Source organism: Capricornis sumatraensis, chromosome 2, assembly GCF_032405125.1.
Source record: "Capricornis sumatraensis isolate serow.1 chromosome 2, serow.2, whole genome shotgun sequence".
Taxonomy (NCBI): domain Eukaryota; kingdom Metazoa; phylum Chordata; class Mammalia; order Artiodactyla; family Bovidae; genus Capricornis; species Capricornis sumatraensis.
Window position 1 is genome coordinate 64,860,364 of NC_091070.1, and position 21,072 is coordinate 64,881,435.

Consider the following 21,072-nt stretch of genomic DNA (forward strand, 5'->3'; position numbering starts at 1 on the left):
CTGAGAAAGTCTTGCATGCTCTGTTACATAGGTGCCCTTCTGTTCTGCCTGGGGACATGTCTGAAAAGATGAGAGTAGTGGAGCCTTTGTACAGCAGGAAGGGGATATGTGAGGTGTTGGGCAGTCGTGGGGAACTGTTGTAGGTATGAACAGATTGATAGAATCAGTAAAAACTGATTTGAGCTTAACTTTGATAGAATCATGCACAGTCTATCTGCCTTTATTTGTGCAGTTATGGATGTTTCTTGTACGTGTGTATGCGTGTGGGCACCTATACTTAATAATACTTCTCCCCATTTCACAGGAATTTTCTTTGAAGCCGTAGCAATAATGTCTTGGTTTCAAGAATGTGTAAAACTCACTTAACACCAGGTTAGTGTATTGCCCTAAATGCACTGTTGAAGCCATCTGTTTAGAAATAAAGGCACCATAAGCATCTTGGCTGCTTATGGTTGTGTGTTACTACTTTTAAGTGTCTTCAAAGTTATGCAGAAGTCTTTTTTTGAAGTCTTCTATAATGTCTTGGCTGATTCTAGCCTTCTCTTCCCTCTCAGATTAGGGCAGTGGTTCAGGGATTTGTGTTGGCTCTGATATTTCACACTTAGTGGAGGAAGGAAATTGTTACGTGACGTGACAAAACACAACTCATTTCTTCTAAGGAATCAAATGTTATTTTTAATTACTTGTGTTTACTTCTGACAGCAGAAGCCAAGAAAACCATAGCATAAGTCCTTTTGTGTATATATGCTAGTGTTTTAATGGCAGTTGGTTCTGATGAAATATCAGTGACTTCAAGTTTTATCATGAAATTTTTAATCAGGTTCAAAATTTTGGCATGCTACTCTACTCCGTATAAAGCAGTTAGACACAATGCAAACAAAGGGTTATCTTGACCTGATGTTACTTGAATTTGAGAGAACGTCATTGTTACTACACTCTTGCTTTCGTGGAGAATTTTTTTTTTCTGCCTCAGAAGTTGAGTGTTTAGCTTCTGAACTACCTATAATTTGTAGGCAACATTATTGCTATTTAAGTGATTATTTGCCTAACAAAGGGTTTTTTGTTTTTCTCTTTTTGGTAGATTATACAGTGGACAACTTTAGTGACTAGGAATGTGGATGATTTGGTGGGAGTAGGTGTATAACACTTAGCGGAATGGTAATGGTATATTTTATGGAAGAGTTCCATTTGAGGGGAGATTAAACTATATTGTGAAGTGGGATTTAATAGCACGTCCCCTCTGGTTTGCAGTTTATATAGGCTGACTTATAAATTTTGTAACTGTTACCTAAAGGAGAGCTCCTAAAAACTGTTAAGGCCATGCCTGCCACATTGTTACAGCCTGCCACATTGTTACAACAGTGATTTTATCCCAGCTGCAAATCCTCAGGATCCATGAGAATTTCAGAGACGCTGTCTGATGGTCAGAAACAAGCTGTGGTATAGGTGGTTTGGGTTATACTGAGTTCCATACATCAGTGGATGTGAAATCTTGGTTAAACCAAACCTACTACTTATAAGACCTCACTTCCAACCCCCAACTATGTGGCCTTGCTGGGTCATATGATGACTAACATTTCCCAGATTTCCTCTGAATTCACAGTAGTAGCCCAGTTGAATTGGGGGAGAAGGAAGCAAGGAGGAAAGGCTGTTGAGGATCTTTTCTCCTGTTTCAGAGAAGTACATGCCCTTGAGCTGTGCCAGTGCCCTTGGTGTCTTGATTTTTTTTTTTAATTGAATATGGGTTAGAAGACTGAAATCAGATGACATTTGACTGCAAAATGTTTATAAGCAAATAGCTTAGCCTTCTTACATTTTGGTATAAAGCTGTGAACTTCCTAACTTTGTAAAGCAACATATAAAGCAAATATAAGAGGAAAATAAAGTACTTTTACTAATTGTTTATTTTTGTTACCTTATCTACATATTCACGGCCGACCCTTTTCCATGTTGATATAGAGATCAAGAAGGAAACTGGGTGGAAAATGCAAGATGGTTATAGATCATGGTCCAGATAAGCACGGCAAACACCTTCATTTAAGGGTTTGTCCAAGGTCATACAGTAGGTCAGTGTTAGTAGAGGAGCTCTGCGTCATTACAGTCAGCTAACTTGCCCCTCCAGTTAACAGGTGACCCATTTTGTCTTGATCTAGACACCAACACCTATTCCCCTTCCTTTCCTGGTGTATCTTGGAAAGTATTTGAATGATTCCTGTGCTCAAGAAATAGCAAAAAAGGCATGATTAAAGTGGGGTTTGGGATTTGTGTGTGTGTGTGTGTGTGTGTATTTTCCATTGCTGTATTCTGAAACTATAGCTCTATACCCAATGGGTGAGATTGGAGCTACTCAGTCTTGCTGTAGCTCTCAGTGTGAGAAAACAAAACACAATCAAACCAGCAAAACATATGCCTTTATTTAGATGAACTTTTTTCAGAATGCAACCTAACTTATGAGTCAGATAACCCAAAATGTCCAAACCTCTTTTCACTGAACTAGTTTACTCCAGAGCAGCCCTGTCCTGAAACAATCAGGCAGAACCAAGTGCTCATTGGGTTGCTGTCCCATGGGTGGGAGAACACAGAGATGAAGAGGAGGGGGGTGGATGCGGGGGGGAGGGGTCTAGCACCAGGAAGTACTGACTGCCATTGGCAAATGCTTCTGCAAACAGCTGCGAGCATCTAAGGAGAGTACTTGTCTTCAGAGCTGAGGCCATCAGACTCCAAGCAAAGCTCTCACTGGCGTGTGGCTAGTCGAAGCAGACAGAGGCACCTGGCTCCGTGTGGCACAGGGACAACACAGCTCTCCCTTCCCCATTCCTTAACTGAAGGGTCAGGCTGGGCCTGACAAATGGACAGATGCCCTAAGGCTAGGCGGGAAGTAAGTAGAGGAGGAACTAGACTGATGAGGTGCCTGGAGGCTTCCTGGGGGTGCAGCAACTGTGTCCTTTGAGGTAAGTGACTTTAGCTCTGTTGGGTGAAATTGAAATCCTGAGTGATCCTCCATGCCTTGGATGTGGCCAGCTTGGTTCAGGCATACATGGTAAGCTGCAGCCACTGCAAGAGGAAGGCCCAAGATCAGAATGCACGTGAGACAAAAAGCCAAGCCCTAGAGATCTAAAGGGTAGAAGAAAAGGCCAGTCCCAGCATGCCAGACACTGGGAAGATTTCCTGAGAAGCATCCTTCCCACAGATCTCCCCTAGAAAGTACAGATTTTCCAGCATAAAGCCATAACAGGCTTCCTTAGAGCCTTCCCCCAGTATGCATTCCCCATGACCACATCCTGCTGAGCTCTGAGGTTCCCTTTATGTTCCTTTCCCATCCCATCCCATCCCTCCATCTCAAATTTTAAAGTGCAGGGGGAGTGTACTGTTTCTGTTAGGCTTTACCTCGAGAACGTTGAGTTTGATGATACCGTCCCCATCCTTGTCAAATGCATTGAAAGCTCCTGCTCGGAAGAATGCACAGACCAGAGGCCAGTTACAGGTGCTCTCCCCCAATCCCCTGCCACTCCACCTTTTCTTAAGAGGACCATGTACCCGGTGATGCCCTTCAGCACCAAAATAGGCCACAGTATCACCAATAACTGCCCCTTGCCATCCCATTCTGAGCCTAAAGAGGGCCTTCACCTTTGTTCAGCCTGAACAGTAGATTGGGATTTGTCCAGGGTCATATAGTAAGGTCAGTTAGTGGAGATTCCCTCCACTACAGGAGAGGGAGCAGGAAGGGCACAAGAGAGCAGAAGGGTAGCTGTCCACTTACTGAACATGCCCTCCAGCCTGACAAAGCAGCAGATGAAACTGTCGAAGTCGATGTTCATGTACTTGTCTGCATAGCGCATGGTAATGATATCGTAGAGCTGGTTGTTGAGGTGGAAGCCTGTGGGGGAGAGCACAGGAGAGGATGAGATAGGGTTGAGTCCTCAGGCCTGCTTGCTTTCTCCTTAGAACCTCCTGGTCATGCTGTGGCCTAGAAGAGGAGAACAAGAAGCCCTTTCTCATCCCTTTGGTAGGCCCCAGTGGCCCAGTCCTCCCCTCTCATCCCCGCTCCTACCTCCTATCCACATCCTGGCCACCCCATTTCTTCCCCATACCTGCATCATTGACTGCATTGCGCATCTCGTAGCTATTTATGGTGCCGGATTGGTCTGTGTCGTAGTGTTTGAAAATTTTCTGGCAATAGAAAATTTGAGGACAGAGGTCACACACTCATCCTCTGAATTAGTCCCTTCCTTACTTCACTTTCACTTTACTTCCACCCTTGTTCTCTCCTCCCACCTGCCACGTCTTAATCTTCTTCCAGAGGTGATGAAACTCTTGCAGGTTCAGTCTCCCAGAGCCATCTGTCTGGAGGAAGGAGGTCAGGGCTACAGGGCACATAGCAAAATCCTCCTGGCTTGGGAGCAGACCTTCTGTGGGGGCTGTGCCAGGGAGGTCCTCTATAGAAGGGCTTTGCCCAGGATATCCACCCTTGCCCTGACCTAGTGTTTAACACCCCCCTCCATGCTTCCCTAGTCAGAATCAGTGCCTGCTCTAGAACCCAGGGAACCTTTTTCTAAAGACCACTAAAGGGTAGGGCCTCAGAATCCCAGGCCTGAGGTTGAGAGCAGGGGCCAGTGTTCTCCCAACTGTGCTTCCTCCAACAGCTCCTTTAAGACCAGCAGCCAGGAAGTTTAGCACAGGGCCTCCTTAAATCTTTCCTTGAGCATGAATTTGGGCCCCTCTGCTTGACTGGGTCCCCCTCATTGTTGCCCTAGTCCCAGGAGACTACATAGGGGCTGCTGACACGGCTGGGAAAGGGTGGCAGGAAGGATACGTCCATGAGAGCGATCATGCTACGGCAGGACTCCAGTGTGAAGCCTTGTGTCTTCAGGTCCTTATCTGAGAGGTATGGAGAAGAGTGAGGAGCTGCCTTCAGATAGCTGGACACACACTACCCGACTGCCCACCTGCCCCTGCAGAATTAAGCTGCTCACGTTTGTTCACAACTCTGTTAAGGACATTCTTGAGCTCATCTGCACAGATCTCCATGTCCTGAGGAGGAAAGGGGAAGAGAGTCATGGTTCAAGAGTGCAGCAGCTGATGGAGCATAGGCTTTGCAAATCAAATCCTGGCCATCCATGCTTGTATAATCCATGACAGGGCTGTTCTGTCAGGGAAGCTGGGGCTTTTCTGAGGAAGACACTACCTTCAGCTGTCTAGAAAGCAGTGGGCCCACCCAGTGGGTGTGTCAGTCTAGAACTCAAAGGACTTCACTTGTGGATTTCTGGGCTACACTCATATACCCTGTTTCCACCAAAAACCGAAATGACCTCCACTGAACAATAATGAAATAACTGGCAAATTGAGCAATTCATCAAGGAGAGGAGTGTCTGAGTGAGTCAGAGTTGGAGGTACTCACTTCGCCTGCTATCTGCCTGAAAATATTCCGGAATTGCCGCTGTTCCTCACTTTCCTGGTCAGTGTTGCCGGGCTCTAGCTGTGGAGGCACAAAGGAAAACTGGTTGGCAGGGACCAGGGAGATGGACAAACCCGAGAGGAAAGTTCCTTCTGGGCTGAAGGAACCAGGGTGACTTAACCAGCCATAGGTGGCAGCAGGAGCTGGGTACAGAGTCAGCGCTCTTCTTTCTTGGTTGAATCTACTGATCTGGAGTGAGAATCATCTGGGCCCCAACAACCCTTCACTCTGTACCTCCCTAGCCTAGCCAGAGGAGGTATTTCAGCTGTATAGACATGTAGACAGCCCCCTTGGTCCTCTTCCCCCATCCGCACCAGTTAGAGCCCTCTCCTCCTTTTACAGCCTGACCATCCCAACCAAACCAGCCCCAGCAGAATGAAGCGGACCAGACCAATCTGATACCTCCAGCTGTTTCTGTCATCAAGGCCAATTCCTCAGAGGACCCTCCTCCCCTCCCCATGCCGTTGCATGGGCACCACAGGACAGAGATGTCCATGGGTTTATCTGGAATCTTGCCTGTTAGTATACTTTGCCTCCTGTATACTTTATATGACCCCCTGTCCTCACTCCAGTCTAACACTGTCCCTTGAGCTCTGGAGGGCTCCACTTCTGTTGTCACCCCGCTCCCACTACTGTTCTTTATCTTCCCTGCTGTTAATGACACCAGGAAACGAGCTGTTCTGTCCCAGTGTCTGTCACAGGCTTTGCATCCCTCTTCTCTCATCATCCTGGCTGGATGGGCTCCAGCAGGGAAGCTCAGCCTGTCCTTCCCAGGACCAGCTTGGTGTGGCAGCCAATCCCAAGACATTCATCCAAGCAGCACCCCCAAATTTTTGAATTTGATGAGGGAAAATATCAGTGGGACAAAATTAAACCTCTAGATGTTAAAGGGACACCCCACCCCTATGGCTCCTCCAACCCCCATGCACTCCAAGAGCACAGGCCTCGGTTGTGTGCAGGCCACCCCACTCATGCACATGCTCAGAAACCTGTGGGGATTTTGCTTGCTTATCAGGGCTTGTGTTGTCTTTGCCCTCCTCTGATTCCTGGTCCACACCCAGCTCCTTGTTGCTGTTTGCTCTGTCTGAAACAAAGATGATGGGCTGGAGAGAAGAGGGGAGTGGGGAGGGGGCAGGAAGGAAACAAGGATTACTGGCTGAGTGGGCACATGAAGCAACCTCTCTCCTGGAGCAGCTTTGTAGCTGGGACTTCTTGAACCTCTGTTCAAGCTCCATCTCTGCCACTAATAAGCTGTGTGACTTGAGGAAAGATGCTCAATCTCTCTGGACCTAAGTGTCTTATCTCCTTGTAGAGTTATAAGGATTAAACATGGTAGTTAGTACATGTGAAAATGCTAAGAATCCTAAAAGCAGCATGGTATAGTGCAGTGATTTTCAAGTATTTCGTAGATTTTTTTTTCAAATGGAAACCTTGTTCAAATTAAATTTCCCCAGAAGCTCTAAAAACAGAGCTTCTCTGCTTAATGAAGAGGGCAGAGCTCTTTTCCCTTGACACCCCCACATCACCATGGCAGCTACTGAGGCTTCTCCAAGGAACCTCTGGGACTTGGCAGAGGACACATTGAGAAAAGAACTGACTATATGCTCACTGAGTGGAGTCAGAATACTTGACTGGAGTCCCAGCCATGCCCCTCACATATGAAAAATATCCTCTGGCTTGAGTTTACTCATCCATTAATGGGGATGATAAAACCTGCTTTGCCCTTTTCATGGGGCTCTTATGGGGATCACACAAGATACTGAATGTATAAATGTACTGGAAAAACATTTAAGATGATGCCCAAATATAAGGGGTATTTGTCAGACATGCTCATGCAAGTGAGGAGAGTGTGAAAGGGTGGAGAGCGGCTGCCATGCTGTGGCGGCACTGGCTGGGGTATACATCCCATAGAGAAAGCCGGAGGAGGAAGGCAAGGCCCCTGTCAGCAGTGCAGAGAACAAGGGGACAGTCAGTCTCTCAGTGCATAAGAGTTCCTGAGCGCTCTTGAGTTCCCGTTTGCCTTTCCATATTGTTCCTCTAGGGCAGCACGAATGGACAGACCATGGAGAGAGCTTCCCCAGCTTTGGCTCCCAGCAGGCCCCAAATACCTTGGCTTGCTCTGCTTTCCAAGCAAGAGGTCTTGTTCAAGTGACTGATACCTGTAGGGAATCTCAGAGCAAGTGTGGCTAGCAGTCTGAGGGGGGAAGTGTGTCCATGGGGCGCCCCTACCAGGCACACAACTTGGGGCCCAAGTGTGGGTCTGGGCCACACAGGCCATGGAGTGTAAAGGCCCGGCACCAGAGAGCTGAGGGCAAGAAACATGGGTTCAGAGCAAATATGGCTTCCAGTTCAAGTTTCCCCACTCATTAGCAGTGTGTCCTCAGACAAGGACTTCTGAATCTTTATCCTCATCTATAAAAGAGGGATCCTGATAGCACCTACCTTGTAGACACTGTTGTAACTGAACACAATGTATATTTTACCTGCCTTAATATGCAGTTGGTGCTTGGTGAATGTCAGCTCTGGTCTGTACTAGCTTGGAGGATCCCTATGATGGATCCTTCCAGATGCTGTCATGAACACTAACACCAAACCTTGTCTGATGGCCTATGGCTATTGCTCCATTGGTGTGAGGATGTCCAAAGGTCAGTCATTTCTGGATGGCACTCTGGGTGGTCAAACCAAAGTTGTAAAAGGGGTAACATTATTGTAGGCATTACTGCCCTGGAGACCACGGGGGAAGTTATCAGGTGAAAGGAGCAAGGATGAGGTTGATTGTAATCTCAAAATTACACATGAAAGCTTTCCTCTGAGGCCCCTGAGATGCTCTTAGCATGCATGGTTAGCTTTAGTGATGATGTCCCTGCAGCAGAGTGATCTTAACCAGGACACCCAGGAGGGCAAGCTCCCCAGGTAGCTCTCCTTATCTTTCCCCCTGAAATCAGTCAAGTTGAGCAGCTCCTCTGGGGCCATGCATGTGAAGCTTCTCTTCCCCTCTCCCCTTTCCTGTCTGGACATGCACAGCAAGCAGAGTCCATCAGAGAGAGAGGTCACTATCTAGGAGGGAGTTGACAACCGGCTTCACCTGGAATGAGAGCCCTGGCAGTGACAGCCCCTCTGGGTGTCCTTTGCCACCCCCTTCCCCAGAAGGCTAAGGAAAAAGGAGTGGGGAGCAGGCAGGGAAAACAGGAGGAAGAAGGAGCTGTCCTGCCTGCAGAGCAGACACTGGTGTCGGAAGACAAGGCCCTCCCCCCTGCCATGGAAATCCTCACACAACTCTGTCATTGCTTCCTGAGGACCAGGGCCCGTTGCCATTCCTGCAAGAATCAAGTCTGAGCTTAGCTTAGTCACACCCACTTCTGAGAAAGAAGAGGTTCTCCTGGGGGTTTTTGCAGGACCCCCATGTCAGGCCCATTTTCACTGGTTGGCCATCCTCCCTTTCTCTTTTAAGCGGGCGGTACAGTGTGGTGGTTCAGAGCACAGACTGCGGAGCCAGACCTCCTGGTTCCAGGGTGACTCTGCCACTGGCTGTGTGGTCTTGGGCATGTTGGTCAATCTGTCTGTACCTTTCCTTCCTCTGAAAATGAAGGTAATCATAGTACAGGCGTCCCTTGCTTTATCATGCTTCACAGATACTGCATTTTTTACAAACTGAAGGTTTGTGGCAATTCCATCTTAAGTCTAATCGGTGCCATTTTCTGAACAGCATTGTGTGCTTTGTGTCTCTGTCACATTTTGGTAATTCTTACAATATTTCACACTTTTTCATTACTATCTTATGGTGATCTGCAGTCAGTATTCTTTGATGTTACTACTACAACTTGCTGAAGGCTCAGATGATGATCAGCATTTTTTAGCAATAAAGTCTTTTTAATTAGGTACGTACTTTTTTTAGTATTAATGCTATTGCACACTTAATAGACTACAGTATAGTGCAGACATAACTATCATTTGCACTGGAAAACCAAAAACTTCCTGTGACTTGGTTTATTCTGATACTCGCTTTTTTGCAGTGTTCTGGAACTGAACACATAATATCTCTGAGGTCTGTGTGTACCAATCTCATAGAGTTATTGTGAGGATGGAGAGAATCCACGGAAAGCACCTACAAGAGTGGCTGGCTCATAGCCTCCACTCGGCAAGTGTAAGCTATCAATGCTCTGTACCCTTAGCTGCCAGAGGAGCTCAGGGAAGGAGGTGGAGGGCTGGGAAGAGGAGACAGGTCCAGTACACGCATGCTCACTCTTACACACTCACACTGCGTGCTGTCTGCCCACTCACCCTGTTACACCCACCTTGGGTTTTTTCTTTTTCTGCACAAGAAAAGAAAATAATAAATGCAAGATAAGTGAAAAGCAAGTTCCCAGAAAACCCAGTGGCTTTTGGCTTCCCTGTGAACCTGGTCCTCAGTGTCGGGTGAGGTTCAGAAATCTGGGTCATGTGGAGCCAAACGGGCCTGGAGGGTATAGGGAGAAGAGAATTTTCCAGGCCCAGACACTGGCAGCTGATAAGGCTTTGCTTTTATAGTCCATTCTGCCATTGGTCGTGGCCAAGGAAGGGGAGCTTCTGGCAGATGTTTTGTATTTTTTAATGAAGTTGGTTACTAAATCACCCCAAAAGTTGGCTCACCTAAACTGGCCTGAAAATGAATTTTATTTGATTTATAGTTTTTGGTTTTTCGTTAAAATTAGAAGGTCAGGGCTTCTCTGGCGGCTCAGACGATAGAGTCCACCTGCGATGCAGGATACCCAGGTTTGATCCCTGGATCGGGAAGATCCCCTGGGGAAGGAAATGGTGACTCACTCCAGTATTCTTGCCTAGAGAATTCCATGGACAGAGGAGCCTACAGTCTATGGAGTTGCACACAGTCAGACACGACTGAGTGACTAACACTTTCACTTTCACCGGCAGCCTGCACGGATCTGTGACCCCCTGTGACAGCAATCTGAGGAGCTGAAAGCAGCAGCTCTGCATTCCCGGATTGCCACAGTCACCATCACTCCAGCTGTCTGAAGCCAAGAGGACCACAGGCAACTGTACCCGCACAGGGACACCAAAACCCTCACACGTGCCTGCTCTGCTCCGTTAGGTGACATACGAATTCAGGTAAGCTTTTGAGTTTGCTGCACCTGATAAATACGCTACATTGATTACCGACATCCAAAAGATAAGAATAGCACCAAATGCACTTAATACTAGGAGAAGGCAATGGCACCCCACTCCAGTACTCTTGCCTGGAAAATCCCATGGATGGAGGAGCCTGGTAGGTTGCAGTCCATGGGGTCGCTAAGAGTTGGATACGATTGAGCGACTTCACTTTCACTTTTCACTTTCATGCATTGGGGAAGGAAATGGCAACCCACTCCAGTGTTCTTGCCTGGAGAATCCCAGGGACAGGGGAGCCTGGTGGGCTGCCATCTATGGGGTCACACAGAGTTGGACACGACCAAAGTGACTTAGCAGCGGCAGCAGCAGCACTTAATACTAAAACCAACATCTGTGATAATTCAAAAGGCCCTTGGGGACCTGCCACTAGCACAGGGTCGGGATTAGAACCATGAGCATCACTACCCAGAAGACAATTCAGTGGGGGTATTTATGCTGTCCTCTTATTGGCCCAGGACACACCCACAGAGCACAAGGGACTATTTATTCACCAAAACCCAAAGTCCAAGGCAGTCATAAAACTCCTCTACATGGAGACTCCAGCAGACACCAGCTCTGTGCTTCTAACCCTGGGCCTCCCACCCCCAGGGACAGGCCTCAGCATGGGGTGGGGGAGAGAACCTGACTCCACTCAGAGAATCTGGTTGTGAGTTCCAGCCTTGCCACTTACAAGCTCTGTGAACTCAAAGAAACCACTTAACCTCTGCTTAACCCACTTAACCCACTGAGCCTCTGCTTCCTTACTTGAAAACTAGGGATAATAACCTTATTACATGTCAGAAATCTTTCAAGGATCAGAGAGTTGACCCATGTGAGAAGTACCTTGAAGATGTAAAACATATGAACAATAGCCATTTAAGGGCCTGTGCTCTTCCAGACCCTTCATGTACATGATCTCATCGATTCAAACCTCACAAAAGCCCTGCGCAGCATGTATTATTAATATCACCCCTATTTCACAGAGTAGGAAACTGAGTTAGAAGGGTTACATAACTTGTCTAGGTCACCGAGCTGGCAGGTGGAGGACCTGGGTTTTGACACTGACTCCAGAGCTAGTGTAGTCCTGCTTTTTTTCTGTGTGAGATTCTAACATAAATCCAGTGCTGGCTGCAGCTGTTGTCACCCCTTCCTGTCGCCTTGGTCCCTCCCTCTTTGTTCAAACTGCTTTTTCTTCTAGGACTCTCTGTCCTTCCAGCCCCTAGACTGACTAAATGCCCCCGGGACATGAGTGGCCCCATAACTTCAGGCCATGCCACACAGAAGTTGCAGTAACGCAGAGTAATGGCTCTGCACACCCCAGACTCCCGTATCCCATGGCTACCCCTCCATCACCCGCCTGTTCCCTGGCCCTTTTCACATGTGAGAGCCAAACCACTCACCACTGGCCGATCCACGGAGATTGTATTCTCAACTTCCCTGTGAGGAACACAAACATGAGGGGGCCTCAGTGTCACCAAGTGCAAGAAGGAAGCAGAGGGCTTTTGCTCAGGCCACCTGGTTTCTCGGAGCCAAGTCTAGACTGACCTCAAGAGAACCTCAGGGACTGACATTCCCTACCACAGGTGCCATTCCCTGAAGCCAAGTGCAGACACAGGGCTTCTTTTTGGCTTTGTCTAGGTTTCCCCGGATGCATGACCCAGCCACCTATTCATGGACCTTATGTTTCATTTAGGGACACAGGTCAAAGTGGCAAGGGCCTATGAACTCATCTCCAGTGACAAAGAGGGCAGGATGTGCCCTTACTGGCTTCCCTGGTCACCATACCTAAAAGTTCAGTCACCCCCCAACTGCTCCTATCCTTCTTACCACTTTATTTTTTCCCTTTATCACTTATGTAAATCTAATATACTCTCTATACTTTTCCCTATTACATTGTCATCTCATGCTAGAATGTTAAATTCCATGAAGGCAGGGATTTCTTTCTGTTTAATTCATTGCTCTGTCCTCAGTGCCTAGAAGAGTGCCGGGGACATAGCAGGTGCTCAGTAGCGCTCTGTGGGTTGAATAGGTGGGTGGATGGATGTAAGGGAGATGTTCCCAGTGGCTCAGGAATAGGGAAAGAGGTCCTGGTCAACAGGACTCCTGGAGGAGACCTGTCTGGCTGTTTCACACCTCTAGTCTCTGGGATGGGTCACGTGGGCTCTTAGGGACAGGCGGGGAAAGCCAGGCTGGGACTCACTCAGAGAGGTTCCTCTTTTCTGAGAAGACCCGGAGGATGAACTCGCCCTCCTGGTGGGGTTCATAAGTGGAGGGCACAATGACGTACTCGCTGGGAGGCAGGCGGAAGCGCTCAGACACCTCGCGCATGTTGATATAGGTTCTGCTCCTAGCCTTGGAGGCGTTGTACAGGAAGAAGTCCTTCTGCAGGTGCTGCTTGTTGCCGTGCATCTGAGGGAGAGAAGAGCCCAAGGTACCTCAGCCTCTCGGGAGGGACACCCTGTCCTCCTCACAGTCCTCCTCCAGGGGGTCCTCCTTCCCAACTCCCTGGTCACTCATTTCATAGTCAAGACCTACCAGCTTCCGATGCCCAAGGCCTCAAATAGCTCAACATCCCTGCAGCTCCCTACCCCATATCCTCTTCCTTTTCTGCTGTGATCCAGAAGTGAAGGTCAAGTCTGGCATCCCACACTCAGGGTCACTTACCAGAATTGCTGCTGCTCAGCTCCAGAACACCTCTGGACTGGGGAAAGACCCCAAGGAAGCAGGGGAGGTTTGGGGGTGGTTCTCCACCCCCAAAGAAGGCAATCAGCCTCACAATGTGTCTGTGTGATTCTGTGTGTGAGTGTGAGATGGCATGTGAGCGTGTGATGGTCTCTGGTGGGCAAGGGGAAGGGCACGTTTTGGGGGTGGGGGTCAGGAGGCCATGCAATGGCCCGAGGACCTGCTCTGGAGTTAGGTAAGGTGGGCCAGGCCCTCTCCTATCACAGTCTGCCCCCAAACCCCACGGGACGTGTCCTGATGTGCCCCAGGCAGACACAGGACCCTGGTAATGCTGCACACACTGCTGGCTGCTCCACTTCTATACCTCTTTGGGAACCTGGGGGAGAAACAGAAAAGGAAGGTGCTCAGATTTTTGTGGATTTCAGGTCTTAATGGGGATGGAAACTTGCCAAAGGGCATGCTAGCAATCCTAGAGTGAATGAGGGGCTCCAATGCCCCATGTATCTACCGGGACAGCCCCAGCCCCACCCCCGCATCCCCTAGGTGGGTTTTTCCCCCACTGGTTACAAACTTCTAAGAGGTTCTGACACAAGTGGGCCAGATATCAGGAGTTTTGGGGGGCACTGGATGTTGGGGAAGCTGGGGAACCCCTCAGGAAGCCCTCTGAAAGCCTCTTCCCTGAAGAGGTGGTCTGAAGTTCGTCAGGGACGGCACACCTCGTAGATGGCGAAACCGATGGTGAAGAGGTTAGCCCCCAGCTTCCGGTCCTTTCTCCGGTTCTTCTGCATCAGAGCCACGAGGAAACTACAGATCACCTCGGAATCATCGGGGTCGTCGTCCTCCTCTAGGAGCTTCAGACGGTACTGTGGGTTGGTCCAGAAAGTGTCTGTGCCCCCCCAAAAGGAATTGCACTTTCAGATCTGCCTCTCAGAGAAAGGAAAGGACAGGAGATGAGACGGAGGGAACCTATTCATCTCTAGCCTCCTCATCTACATACTCAAATATGTATGAAAAATAAGAAAGATCCAGGCATTTGTTTAATTTGGTGTGTGTTGGTGGGGGCGGGTAGCCTTTATACCTTTATACAGATGGAGCTGCGCTGATTGGCTATGTGGCTCCTCCTTCCTCTGTGAGTTTTCATTCTCTGTCTTTGCTGATGGCTTCACTTTTCTCACCTGCTCCTTCAGTGTTACTAGTCTCTGGGATTTGGTCCTGGGCCCCTTCTCTCATCTACCTAGGCTGTCTTATCCACTCCTACTTTCTAACTGCTCTCTACATGCTCTTGACTCCTGAGCTGTAGATCCTAGCTTCAATCTATCTTTTGACTCCTTCCCATCATCCCTTCTTTCTTCCTTCCCTCTTTTCCTTCCTCTCTTCTTTCCATCCTTCTTTTCTTCCACAAATACATATTGAGTCCCTATCATAGAGCCAAGTGCCATTTTTATCTGTGCATCCAGTTCTCTTTCATGCATCTTCACCAGGATATTCTACACATGCCTCAGACTTCCCATGTCCCTAAGTAAACTCCTCTGCAGAAGCCCACAACCAACTCCGTCAAAAAAAAAAAAAAAAAGTTTTTTTCTCCTGTGTGTTTCATGTTATGTTATTGACATCATCTACTTAGGCTCCCAATGAGAGAATCTTGAAGTCATTCTTCCTTCTCCAGATCACCCAATATTTCCTTCCCTCAACCTGCCCCTTCCCCCCACCTCTGCTGCTCCTGACTTGGTCTTCACTTTCATCATCTCTGGCTTAAACTCCTGCAGCTGCTGCTAACTCAGTTCTCCAGTTCAATCTTCAGCATAACGAACACAGTCCTGTTCTGACATAATAACCTGCCTAAAAGTTGTTACCAGCTCCTTAATGTAAGCTACTCAGAATGGAGATTTCCTTCTCAGTAATGTTGTTATTGTTGTTTGGTCACTGTCGTGTCTGACTCTTTGTGACGTCATGGACTATAGCCCACCAGGCTCCTCTGTCCATAGAATTTTCCCAGGTAAGAATACTGGAGTGGGTTGCCATTTCCTTCTCAAGGGGATCTTCCTGACCCAGGGATCAAACCTGCAATTCCTGCACTGGCAAGCAGATTCTTTACCACAGAGCCACCAGGGAAGTCACCTTTCAGTAAAATGGGGACAGTTTAATAAGACATTGTATGTCTGGAAGTTAGTAAAGACTCAGCAGATACTAGTTAATATTATTCTGCCTGGAACCTGTTCTGCTTGGACCCTTCCCCCATCCAGAGCATCTCCCACCTGGGAAGTTGCGGCAGCCTCCAGCAGAGCAGCCCCTCACCCAGCGGCCCTCGTTCACGGACACTGTCCAAGTCTGAAGCTTGTCGGACTCCAGGGCATCAGCTGTGAGGTTGCAGATCTCCAGCTTTGTGAAATGGTAGATAAAATCATCGTAGGACATCCTGAGAGGTTGGAAGAAGAAAGAGAACTATTTGGGAGGCTGGGAAAGGTAAGAATGCAGCGCTAACACAGCACAATGAAATAGTCCAGAGCAGTTTTGTCATGGTCCTAGAGAGGACCTTGTCCTTCCTTTCTTAGGGTCAACATTGTGTCAGTTCTTTTTTAAGATTTTTATTTATTTATTTTTTAAAATTTGGCCTTGCCATGTGGCTTTCAGACAGTTCCTGACCAGGGATCAAACCTATGTCCTCTGCAGCAGAAGTACAGAGTCCTAAGCACTGGACTGCCAGGGAAATCCCAACACTGTCAGTTCTGATGTATCTCTTGCATTAACAACTCAAACTCATGCATTCTTGCTGGAAGAGCTTGGCAGCAATTCAGTTCTCCACAGTGGTCCTGTGTGCCTCTCCACTGGGCCCAAGCACTACCAGGCACAGGTAGTTGGGGAAGCACAGACAATAAAGCAAGCAATTTTAAAGGTGATGAGTGATGTTGAGCATCTTTTCATGTGTTTGTTAGCCATCTGTATGTCTTCTTTGGAGAAATGTCTGTTTAGTTCTTTGGACCACATTTTTTTTTTAACTTTATTTTACTTTACAATACTGTATTGGTTTTGCCATACATCAACATGAATCCACCACGGGTGTACATGAGTTTCCAATCCTGAAGCCCCCTCCCACCTTCCTCCCCATACCATCTCTCTGGGTCATCCCAGTGCACCAGCCCCAAGCATCCTGTATCCTGCATCGAAGTTAGACTGGTGATTTGTTTCTTACATGATATTATACATGTTTCAATACCATTTTCCCAAATAATCCCACCCTCTCCCTCTCCCACAGAGTCCAAAAGTCTGTTTTATACATCTGTGTCTCTTTTGGTGTCTCACATACAGGATTATCATTACCATCTTTCTAAATTCCGTATATATGTGTTAGTATACTGTATTGGTGTTTTTCTTTCTGGCTTACTTCACTCTGTATAATAGGCTCCAGTTTCATCCACCTCGTTAGAACTGATTCAAATGTATTCTTTTTAATGGCTGAGTAATACTCCATTGTGTATATATACCACAGCTTTCTTATCCATTCATCCACTGATGGACATCTAGGTTGCTTCCATGTCCTGGCTATTGTAAACAGTGCTGCGATGAACATTGGGGTACATGTGTCTCTTTCAATTCTGGTTTCCTTGGTGTGTATGCCCAGCAGTGGGATTGCTGGGTCATAAGGCAGTTTTATTTCCAGTTTTTTAAGGAATCTCCACACTGTTCTCCATAGTAGCTGTACTAGTTTGCATTCCCACCAACAGTGTAAGAGGGTTCCCTTTTCTCCATACCCTCTCCAGCATTTATTGCTTATAGACTTTTGGATAACAGCCATTCTGACTGGTGTGAAATGGTACCTCATTGTGGTCTTGATTTGCATTTCTCTGATAATGAGTGATGTTGAGCATCTTTTCATGCGTTTGTTAGCCATCTGTATGTCTTCTTTGGAGAAATGTCTATTTAGTTCTTTGGCCCATTTTTTGATTGGGTCGTTTATTTTTCTGGAATTGAGCTGCAGGAGTTGCTTGTATATTTTTGAGATTAGTTGATTGTCAGTTGCTTCATTTGCTATTATTTTCTCCCATTCTGAAGGCTGTCTTTTCACCTTGTTTATAGCTTCTTTTGTTGTGCAGAAGCTTTTAATTTTAATTAGGTCCCATTTGTTTATTTTTGCTTTTATTTCCAATATTCTGGCAGGTGGGTCATAGAGAATCCTGCTGTGGTTTATGTCAGAGAGTGTTTTGCCTATGTTTTCCTCTAGGAGTTTTATAGCTTCTGGTCTTACATTCAGATCTTTAATCCATTTTGAGTTTATTTTTGTGTATGGTGTTAGAAAGTGTTCTAGTTTATTCTGTTACAAGTGGTTGACCAGTTTTCCCAGCACCACTTGTTAAAGAGATTGTATTTTCTCCATTGTATATTCTTGCCTCCTTTGTCAAAGATAAGGTGTCCACAGGTGCATGGATTTATCTCTGGGCTTTCTATTTTGTTCCATTGATCTATATTTCTATCTTTGTGTCAGTACCATACTGTCTTGATGACTGTGGCTTTGTAGTAGAGACTGAAGTCAGGCAGGTCGATTCCTCCAGTTCCATTCTTCTTTCTCAAGATTGCTTTGGCTATTTGAGGTTTTCTGTATTTCCATACACGTTGTGAAATTATTTGTTCTAGTTCTCTAAAAAATACTGTTGGTAGCTTGATAGGGATTGCATTGAATCTATAGATTGCTTTGGGTAGTATACTCATTTTCACTATATTGATTCTTCTAATCCATGAACACAGTATATTTTTCCATCTATTTGTGCCCTCTTTGATTTCTTTCACCAGTGTTTTATAGTTTTCTATAGAAGACATACAGATGGCTAACAAACACATGAAAAGTTGCTCAACACTTATTATCAGAGAAATGCAAATCAAAACCACAATGAGGTACCATTTCACACCAGTCAGAATGGCTGCGATCCAAATATCTACAAGCAATAAATGCTGGAGAGGGTGTGGAGAAAAGGGAACCCTCTTACACTGTTGGTGGGAATGCAAACTAGTACAGCTACTATGGAGAACAGTGTGGAGATTCCTTAAAAAACTACAAATAGAACTTCCATATGACCCAGCAATCCCACTGCTGGGCATACACACTGAGGAAACCAGAATTGAAAGGGATACGTGTACCCCAATGTTCATTACAGCACTGTTTATAATAGCCAGGACATGGAAGCAACCTAGATGTCCATCAGCAGATGAATGGATAAGAAAGCTGTGGTACATATACACAATGGAATATTACTCAGCCATTGAAAAGAATACATTTGAATCAGTTCTAATGAGGTGAGTGAAACTGGAGCCTATTATACAGAGTGAAGTAAGCCAGAAAGAAAAACACCAATACAGTATACTGATGCATATATATGGAATTTAGAAAGATGGTAACAATAACCCTGTATGCAAGATAGCAAAAGAGACACAGATGTATTGAACAGTCTTTTGGACTTTGTGGGAGAGGGCGAGGGCAGGATGATATGGGAGAATGTCATTGAAACATGTAAATTATCATATGTGAAATGAATCGCCAGTCCAGGTTCAATGCATAATACAGGGTGCTCGGGGCTGGTGCACTGGGATGACCCAGAAGGAAGGGATGGGGAGGGAAGTGTGAGGGGGGTTCAGGATGGGGAACACATGTAGACCCATGGCGTATTCAAGTCAATGTATGGCAAAACCAATACAATATTGTAAAGTAAAATTAATTAATTAAAAAAATAAAGGTGATGAGTATCACAAATTAATCCCAATCTTGAGGAAAACAAGTGGGTCCAGAAGAAAGTTCCCTTTAATCTGAGACTTGAAGGCTCAGTAGAAATGATCAGAGTGATGGTGAGAGTGGCATCGAGTGAGTTGAGTAACTAGGGCTTCCTCCACTCAGAAAACAGCTCCACCAAGGCCAGGAGCAAGTGGCTGGAGCAGTGCGTATGGTGGAGTGTCACAACACCGCGGGAGCTATAGAGCACTGGCTTGGTCTGGGGCCCAGTCATCACCATAACTCTCAGACTGCTCTCAAAACCCTCAGTCTTGCCAGGTCTCTGGCTGGATTTGGAGAATAGGGCTCAGATATCCCAAGGGCTAGAATCTGATGGCCACTTTCTGGGGTTGGAGGTTTGAGACTTCAGTGCCCACCCCATCCCTTACCCTTCAGAGTCCTCTTGGATCCTGGACTCACCAGAACTCTCCATCCTCAGTGACCTGGTGCTGCAAACGGGCCTTCTCGTCCTTATCCACATAGCTCCAGTCCTTCCAGCTGGAGGGATGATGGAGGTGTGATGAAAGGGAAAAGAAAGGGAAGGCCCGATATGAGCTGGGCCAGGAGGTGTCAGAGAAATATGAACAAAATAGCTTCTCTCCCAACTGCAGCCACTGTGAGCCACCAAAATGCAAATCTGACCTGATACCCCATAATCGCTTCCCACCATCCTCAGGATTAAGACCAATCTTTTAAAATGGTTTTTGAGGGCCTGACTTTTCTCCAGTGTTCTTGCCTGGAGAATCCCAGGGACGGGGGAGCCTGGTGGGCTGCCGTCTATGGGGTCGCACAGAGTCGGACACAACTGAAGCGACTTAGCATCAGCAGCAGCAGACTTTTCTCTGATTAAAACTTTAACCATTCCTCACCCTTTCAAGTTAGGAGTTGGGCCCTGGAAACAGGTAACTTGGGATTTCAATTTAATTATACCAGTACTAGCTGTAACCCTGGGCAAGTCACTTCACCTATCGCAGTTTCTGTTTTCTCAACTGCAAAAGGGAAATGATTGTGTCACCTACTTGCAGTGCTGTGATGAGCAAGAGGTGAAATATTGCATGTAAAACTTTTAGAACAGGCCTGTCATCTAATAAGTAACTGTCTGATTTACTGAGAGAAAGACTAAACAGGTAAACTTCTTCCTCCTGCCACCCCACAAAACATCCCAGTTTTGTATTTTTTAAAGGCTGGGCAGTTTTACACACCCTCTCCCAAAGAAGGAGGAACTAAAGCACCTTTGTGAGAAGAATGAAGCTAAACTGGATTGTCTCTGGAGAGGTTAGGGATTGAAGAAGTGCTTGGAATCAAGGAATACTGAAGGGGACATGGAGATTCCTGAGACCAGCAGCAGGGATGCAGTAGGTGGGGGAGGGAACTCTCCTTGAGTGACTGAGGCTGAGTTCCACTTGTAAGCAGTCTCTGAAGTGGAAGAGTTGGCAGAAAGTGGACCCCAAGATCTGAGACTGGAGAACAGCGAGGGTCCCTGTGGGTGACTGGGACCAGTGGGCTGGTAGACTTATGGGGCACCAGGGACCCTTCCAGAACAGAGAACCCAGTTCAAATGTCATCCCTCCAGGCAACCTTTGGCTACCTTCCTGTCCCCTCAAACTATGAGAAAGGCTCCTGCTTTGTGACCCTAACTATAGCATTTATCTCAATGATTAGTGTTTTTCTGTCCTTCCCACTAGACCTTAAGGCCTATAGGGCAGGGTCTGAATCTCTGTGTTAATTTCTAAGTCCCCAGACAGAAGCATGGGGCCTAACACATACTGCACAATGAGGTGTCTGGGATTTGTCACACGGATAAAGGAAGGGAACAGTGAGGAGACCAGGATCAGCAACTTATTGGTCTACCAAGCAAAGTTGCCTATTCACAGAATACCCCCAGTGCTTCAGATTGTGGCTGGGATTCAGTAAGTGCTCAACACATACTTGCTAAGTGAATGAATGTCCAAACAAGCCAGTAATTATGGTGCCCTGAGATGAGAGGTATGTTAAAATTAGCACAGGGGCTGAGGGTACACACAGCCTGGTTGTG

At 46.9% G+C, this 21,072-nt stretch overlaps 1 protein-coding gene across 7 annotated transcripts in view; it reads right to left on the minus strand.

Annotated features, from left to right (window-relative positions):
* Window positions 1-2,868: 2,868 nt before the first annotated feature.
* The window catches only part of CAPN3 (calpain 3), a 55,028-nt gene continuing 36,824 nt past the window's right edge, over window positions 2,869-21,072 (minus strand). For 3 of the 7 annotated variants that reach the window (XM_068964924.1, XM_068964926.1, XM_068964922.1), the window contains 14 exons: window positions 19,458-19,535; window positions 15,538-15,698; window positions 13,999-14,168; window positions 13,647-13,658; window positions 12,801-13,009; window positions 11,997-12,037; window positions 5,399-5,472; window positions 4,974-5,031; window positions 4,814-4,878; window positions 4,276-4,344; window positions 4,092-4,170; window positions 3,761-3,877; window positions 3,388-3,446; window positions 2,869-3,054 (listed from right to left, as the gene is read on the minus strand). In XM_068964924.1, coding sequence (XP_068821025.1) covers window positions 3,028-3,054; window positions 3,388-3,446; window positions 3,761-3,877; window positions 4,092-4,170; window positions 4,276-4,344; window positions 4,814-4,878; window positions 4,974-5,031; window positions 5,399-5,472; window positions 11,997-12,037; window positions 12,801-13,009; window positions 13,647-13,658; window positions 13,999-14,168; window positions 15,538-15,698; window positions 19,458-19,535 — 1,219 coding nt within the window. In that variant the 3' untranslated portion in view covers window positions 2,869-3,027. Of the gene's footprint in view, window positions 3,055-3,387; window positions 3,447-3,760; window positions 3,878-4,091; window positions 4,171-4,275; window positions 4,345-4,813; window positions 4,879-4,973; window positions 5,032-5,398; window positions 5,477-6,444; window positions 6,559-9,750; window positions 9,769-11,996; window positions 12,038-12,800; window positions 13,010-13,646; window positions 13,659-13,998; window positions 14,169-15,537; window positions 15,699-19,457; window positions 19,536-21,072 lie in introns of all 7 variants that reach the window. The other 4 variants (XM_068964923.1, XM_068964925.1, XM_068964921.1 and 1 more) reach the window with 3 other exon arrangements.